At 40.9% G+C, this 7,666-nt stretch overlaps 1 protein-coding gene across 1 annotated transcript; it reads left to right on the forward strand.

The window, feature by feature from the left end:
* Positions 1–4,806: 4,806 nt before the first annotated feature.
* Positions 4,807–6,890, forward strand: LOC310949772 (uncharacterized protein). Its single transcript, XM_083917321.1, has 3 exons — positions 4,807–5,487; positions 5,652–5,766; positions 6,234–6,890. The coding sequence occupies exons 1-2, from the start codon at positions 4,956–4,958 to the stop codon at positions 5,762–5,764; spliced, it is 645 nt and encodes a 214-aa protein (XP_083773447.1). The 5' UTR covers positions 4,807–4,955; the 3' UTR covers positions 5,765–5,766; positions 6,234–6,890.
* The last annotated feature ends 776 nt before the right edge of the window (positions 6,891–7,666 follow it).

Genomic DNA, 7,666 nt, shown 5'->3' on the forward strand with positions numbered 1-7,666 from the left:
GAAGTAAATCAATTGAATATGTATAGTGTGTAATACATTATTATGATGAGATAGGTTGTTAACTAGTTGAGTTAACTAGTTGCTTTTGATTATCACAAACAGAGGATAGTAGTCAACTAAGTTGTGCATTGCAGTCGCCCTCGTGATGTAGCATGAAATGAATTATTGCCCATTCCTAAAGGTATTATTGGTTAGGCCTAGGCTATTAAACCCTCTGCATTTTTTGCTTGAAAATCCATGTTTAGAAATCTAAGGATTCAAAGACTTGTTGCCTTTAAAGTAATGTAGATGATGCATAAGATCTCATCTCTGTCAGTGGTGCAGCTTTCTGTTCTTCAACAACTGTGAGTGAAGTTTTGTTTAATCATTCTTGAGCCATCTTTGCTTGGACTTCACCACAAAGTTTGGTTTATCAAAGATACATTCAGAAGAATTTCCTCAAGACTTAATTTTCCAGCTGGGAAAATCCCTCAGCTGATAACACATGCTAAAACCACCATTGATTTCTCTTGTGTAACCAGAGAGAGACTTTTATGGAGGCCAGAGGTAATTACTTCACAAAATTTGGTTTTACATTCCACAATCATAACCTATGAACGATCGATCAAACAAGCAGTGTGGTATAGTAGTTACATAAAATAACATTATAATAAACATTTTTTACACTTGATGTCTTCTTTGCAGATTGTTTTGTTTTGAGTAGCTGAGTTTATTTGAGGAAAATGTGTGTGTGTGTGTGTGTGTGTGTGTGTGTGTGTGTGTGTGTGTGTGTGTGTGTGTGTGTGTGTGTGTGTGCGTGCGTGCGTGCGTGCGTGCGTGTGTGTGTGTGTGTGTGCGCGTGCGTGTGTGTGACATTGTACTAGCCGCAGCCAAAGGCAACATTCTCTCTAGTCAGGATGAGGCTCACTGAGACCTGAGAACCATAACGGCCACTGCAGATCATAAACTGTGAAATTTTGTTATTGTAATGGTCGATGAATGGCCTGTAGCCCAAGGCTTTTAATATTTGTCTAAACTCAGTTTATAATGTGTGACTGTATGGAAAATAAAACACTTACCATTCAAATACAAAAAAGCTTGAGTGATGCTGCTCCTTTGAAGACATGTATTGTCTCTCATATTGTTTTCATATACTGACAATCTGTGTGATCCAGAACACAACTTGTAGGTCTTTAAATCCCATCATTACAAAGACATTTAAAAACTACAATGCCAACAATACAAATTTGCCTTTAACTATATGCAGCTAAAATAATGGAGAGGAGAGGCAGAGGTCAAATGTAGCTCAAGAGTCAGCAGGACAAAAGCATCATTCTTCAAAGAAACGGCACAAATCACAAACAGTCCAGCTGCCTTCCTTCATTTATTTAAATGTATTTAATTTAAACACAAATGTGTTTAAAGGACTGCACACAGATTTATGAATAGATTGGAAAATGGACTAACCAGTGTATAGAGGTGTTTGTTAGAGAGAAGGGTTAACTTTATAACATGGTGCTCTTTTCATACCAAAGAAGAACAAATTATTTATTATTTTTTCTTTCTTTTTTTGTTGATGTAATATAGCAACGTAGCTTTCTGTTCTATTGTTGGTAAGAAAAACATCACTAGTAAATAAAAGCAATGGCGCTAACAGCTGCCATCTATCAGCAAATCTTCAAATTTTGCTTTTTTAAAAACAACACAGGAATCCACAAAGTTGGTCTGTGTTATAACTAATACATCTAGAACATGCTTTAAATCAAATCAAAGAGGGTACACAGAGCTGTAGTTACACAGCTTTAGTTAAATAAAATCAATTATATCTTCATTTGATCAGTTACACATGGGGATATATTGGAGATGTCACCATAAGAATGTAGTTTCTGTTTTCGTAAGTGAAGTTTTATCAAACAGGAATGAAACAACAATGAGTAGCTCACTGCTGTTAAAAGAAATGTTTCTGAAAAGGTTTGATGAGCTTAAACAGCCATCATTTGGCTGAGTGGATCGTTAGGTAGGAAACAGTGGCTAACTCATCCAGGAAATCACTCCAGCCGGGTGTGTCAAACAATGGCCAACTTCAAGCATATTAAAGGCAGCATGCAGAGAAAACGGTTTTATAGGTATGGCATGTGGTGCCGATGCCTGCAGCCCCTGTGCAACATCAAAGGGATGCGTTTATCAAGGAGAGTGATCAAGGTGAGGGTGAGAAATGGTCTTTACAGGTAAAAAACGAAACAAAAACAAGCATCCAACCCTAGCAGCGATACTACAAATGTGGCTGTGTTTTACCAGCAGAAGAGAAAAACATTGTATGGTATGATATATATTCCTAGATAGAATGGCATTTTTCATATTCATATATACCAAATAAACTATACATGTGTACAATAATGGGACCAATCGAAATAAAACACCAAATTGAATAAAAATAAGTACTGTTCCATTCAGAAAGTACAGAGCTTCAACAGAAAGTTTAATCCTTACTTTACCTACAAACTTTTTCTTGTGTCAAGGTCTAGCAAGTCATTTATTGGATCTTTGTCAGAAGCTCTCGCACATCACCTTCAAATACTGTTGTCTGCTATGTTCATATGCATCTTAAGAGCTTGGGTCTTTTTTAACTTTGCATTTAGCCCTTGGGGTATTTCCATTTCTGTCAAAGAACAAGTTAAGCCAGTGGAGGTATGTGTGCATGTGTGTGCATGTGTGTGATAAAAGAATCATACTGCTGCATTAGTCAGAGAGAATCAGGCCGGAGGACATCACACTAGTTTACTGACCGCATATCTGCTACTCTGATGAAAGCTGTGAGCTAATCCTTTACTTTGGAAAATAATGAACACAGAGTTTCTCTTAATGGCCATTGCCTTTAAAACATTAGCTGGTATTATGTTTGAAAGGACGCCTGAGGAACGGGAGTCTTTTTCCAACATGTCAGAGTGACCGGATTGAAACTGAGTAACAAGATGTAACGATATAAGATCCTTTTCTGTTCGGGGACAGCACTTCTGTTCAGACTGATTCCCCCTGGGATTATTAAAGTATTTCTGATTCTGATTCTGATGGACTGATGAACTGGTTATTCGCCATGGCCTGTAATCCACTTTATTATTTACAATTAATAAGACAAAAGTGAGATTTTTCTAATAACTGGTGGGATAAAATTTGCTTCAGCATACATACTGTATATTGCTTTAAAACTAGCAAATAAAAAAAATCCAGATACCTTTCACCGCTAGAGGGAGCCAACAAACAACTAATGGATAAATCTACCTCCCTTAATCACAGAGAGGGAATGTTTGGTCTCATGTTTATGATCAGGGCCAAAATAGTGGTCATGAGTATATTATCAAATGATCTTTAAAAATACTTTCAATATTAATTATTGATCACTAATAAGAGTTTTCCTTTTGTGTTTTTCCACTTGTCAATCAAGGTGACTCTCATATGACATCATGGTGTCACAAGTAGGTTGTAAAAAAATGTCACATGTGTAGAAAAGTGTAGATGAAAGAATAGAAGCTTAAAACAAGAAACCAACTCCCATTAAATGACTCAATGTGCACATAAAAATATGAGGTAGAATAGATGCATTGCGACTTTATTGATCAAGAACTCATTCAACATCGCAGCATAACATTGTGTTGCATTTGCTCGTTTAACAAGCTCACGGTGCAGTAGCAGTTGTATGCCACTTTGGGTCGCTATTGGTCTATTACCAACTGTTGGGCGTTGCCTGTCTGTCCTTACTGGAGGACAACAGACTGCAGACTCTGCAGAAATTACGCACTCAACAGTATTAATTATATTTTTCTAACATCAAGGGAAGGTATAGTATGTCGCCCCACAATCAACCGAATGTATCTAAACATTCTACTAAATAATGATACATAAACCAATACTGAATAAGTAATGCCTCAAATTCTAAACAATACGTATCATTCACGCGCACGTTAGTGGTGATAACATGGCTATGACGTGGCTGCAGTGATTTATCCCTTTGTGCAAAACCTCGCTGATTTTCAACCTTCACTTTTTTTTTTTTTTTTACTGTTTATTGATATGACATATTTTTTCTTGCTTTGATGAAAGAACAGAAAATTTCTCAACTGGGCTGAAAACATTTGTTTTTTTTATGACAATGCCTTGTCTTAATTCTGCGTAATGTGCGTAAAACCAAAGCAGCTCTCCTTGTAGACTGCTGAGAGAGTATGACCCGAGGAGCTCGCAGTGTTGGGACAGGAGAGTGCATGAAGACTACTGTCTGGAGAAACGAGAGAATGCAACCAGCGAGATTACGTTTCCTTTAATTGCGTTTGTATCAGCATATTATTAAAACAATCCAACAATCAAAAGTATTAAAATGGCCTAATAACCATTTAGTACTTTCACGTAAGACGATCGATTCCATATTAGTCCATTATTGAAGGCTACATGGAGCAGCAGTAGTGCGGAAGGAGGAAAATAAAATCCGATGCACAACCACAAACTGCTTGTGTGAGCACCCAAAGGTAATTCAGCAATGAAGCTCCATCTGTTTGACGCTGACATCGAGAAAGTCACCTCATATAAACTCAATGTTATCAAAAGGTTGACGGTCGCTCCGAAAGAGAAAACACAGCGCTGCGCTCTGCGCAAAGCCAAACGGGTACGGTGGGTCGATGGGAAATCAGGGTGGGGGTTGTGTGTGTTTTTGGAGAGGGTTGGACTTACGGCAACCAATGAGAAAGTCTCCCGAGGTGGTTGCTCTGAATGAGGAGTTGTTGGTAGGTTATATACTCCACGTCTCACTGAAAAGGTACATTTAAACATAGCTGTGTTGTGGATAGAGACGGGCGAGAGGAGACCCACACACACACTTTCGGCACAAAAACGACAACAACAATAGCACCTGATAGCTCTTATCAGGGTTCAGCCAAATAAGGCATCTTATTTTGTGTTTTTGAGCTTTTGTTGGGAAGTCTTTGGAGATGTCCAACGTTCAGTTATCAAGCAGTGCGCTGGAGAGGCTGGTGGCCAGGAGGACCTTCCCTCTCCACAGACGCACAAGCGTCTGCCGAAACCTCTTCGGACCGGTGGATCACGACGAACTAAACCAGGAGATGAAAACCAAGCTGAGGGAAATTTCCGAACGGGACCAACAGAGATGGAACTTTAATTTCGAAGCCAACATCCCGCTGGATGGGGATTACGAGTGGCAAGAGGTGCCCGTGGAAACGACCCCGGTGTTTTATCAGGACTCTGTACAGAACGGCAGGACCAGGGTGCCTGAGACACCCGTCAAGCAGAGGCCCTCATCGGACTCTGATCACACAGAGACCTCTGAAATGGATGTACTGGAGCGCTTGGCCGTGCCCGAGAGCAGCAGCACTCCCTGCCCGGTGGAGGTCAACCAGGAGAACCGCACAGACAAGCTCAACTCAGGGAAGTCGTCTCACAGACACGTCCCGTGTGTTAGACGCAAGAGAACGGCCACTACTGACAACAACACACACATCACAGGTAAATAACACGACATTTGAAATCTCGCGTTTAGGATGCTTGTGCTCTGGTCTTCAGGGCTGCGCCCAGTATCCAAGTCGGCCTCTTGTCTGTCGCTCTCCTCCGTGCGTATTTTAGATCAAGTGGACTCATGTGAACTAACTGCTACGTTCTCGTTCCCACAGACTTCTTCGTGAAACGAAAGAAGGTTGCAGATAAAAAATCCGACATGAGCGCTTGTCACCACTCCATGTCTCCAATCCAGGTGGAACAAACTCCACGAAAGAGGATCCGTTGAAGGTATGTGTATACCCTATTTATCGTGTTTCCCAAAAGTGTCCAAACTGTGTCAAATCCTTACATGTACTTTTAAATGACTGTTCTGCTTTGTTACACATAATAAGATAACGCAATAATTTTGTAAGAGTTGTTTTTAGGCTAATGGCTGTCATATTATCAGTTATTTCTGTATTTTTTTCCTGCGTTAATTGGAAATGATTACGTGAGCCGTCTTATCTGGGAAGGGAAGGGATGGGGGTGGGGGGGGCGGTGTGGTGGCGAAATCGCAGTAGTAGTGATAGTAGTAGCTGTAGTAACACCAGAGGCTGGGGGAGGGGATGTGCGTCACGATGTGGCGGGAAAAGGCTCGGGTAAAGGGTGACGCCTGCAGCTGAGGTTACATCTCCTGTTTCCTCAAAGCTGACTCGCGTTTCTCCGGAGAGACTGTTCTTCAGAAAAACTCATGTGTTTTATTCCTTCCTCCTCAGGTGTTTTTTTTGCACTATTTGCCTGCGCATTATGAGGGTGTTTCTCTCTGCTACATAAACGCCAGAGACGAGGACACGGGGCACGGTGTGGCGGCGGAAAGAAGCCCGACACGGCTGGCTGTTTTCGGCTTGGTGCGCCCTGGCGGAGCGCAGCCTGAGCACCGGAGCAGACTCTCAGGACTGAACGGTTTGGGGGGTGGGGGGGGAAGGGGGAAGAGAGGACATTTCGCCGAATGACTTCTGTCCAGTACAAATGTAGCATTCATTGTTGCTTTGCATACAGCCACTCGACAGTGTTAAATGTTTTAACATCTGTGCAATCTTAATTTACTTAAAAAGAATTGTCTACACTGGCCAAAAGTGTACAGCTTTATAGAGACAATACAGCCTATAAATGTTTATTTCTGTTCTGTTTTTTTCTGTAAATGTATATTTTAAGACTATTTTAACTTATAATTTATTTATGTTTCTTTATATTTGTCGAATGCCTTGTTAATTTAGCCAAAGGGCATATTCTTATTTTATTTTATTTTATTATTTCCATTTGTTATTGTGATGTTTTGCAATCATGTAGCTTACCCATCGTAGTCCACACTTGAAAAAAATAGGTTTCTTTGTGTTTCTGAGCCGTTTTCCTTTTGTGTGTTTCCATACAAGTGCCCTAATTATGTCTTGTAAAAGATGAGAATAAACATATTTTTCACTTCAACTTCAAAGCAGATTTGCTCCAGTGTTTTGTCCGGTTTTGACTGTTATGAAACTGAATGTGAGTCAATTTCACTCTTGAAACTGAAACTGAGAAAGGGGGCTTTGTGTTGTCTGGTTTCAGCCTCTTACGTTATAAATTTAGAAAAATAATTACAGGAGCAACCCATTTTATTGTAGCCTACATTTAATGAAAGCTGCCCTCGTCTTAATAAAAACAACTTATTAAGATAAATAAGGAGGCCATTCATTGTTTCACACACGTAGCCTATTGCACCAAAGCAAGCACAATAAACACCGTGAAAGTCTTGTGGCAGACATTTGTGACTCCACCTCCCTCGGGAGGGGGCGCAGGTACTTTTCACTGAGCTCCGCCCGTATCTGTCTGCCTCTGTGGGCTCATATACCTTGCGGGGGGAAAACGCATTCAGACGTGCAGCCTTGGGCCGCATGGCAGCTGCGCGATATAGGCTGGGATTTAAAGGCCCTTTCGCCCCTCTAAAGAAGCAGCAGCTGCCTTTGGATCCCCGCTTTGTCCGCCACGAAGACACCCCCACATCCAACCCGCACTCAACAAGCCCTCTAAAGACCCACTCACACACACTGTTTACCCCACCGTGGATACACCGGGCGTGGAGGCCACCTGCCAGAACTGGAAAAAGAAAACTACTAGTCTTTGTAATTGTTCTCGTCTTTTGAAAAAAAACACAACAAAAACAAACCATTCA

This window comes from Echiichthys vipera, assembly GCF_963691815.1.
Source record: "Echiichthys vipera genome assembly, chromosome: 7".
In the NCBI taxonomy this organism is placed as follows: domain Eukaryota; kingdom Metazoa; phylum Chordata; class Actinopteri; order Perciformes; family Trachinidae; genus Echiichthys; species Echiichthys vipera.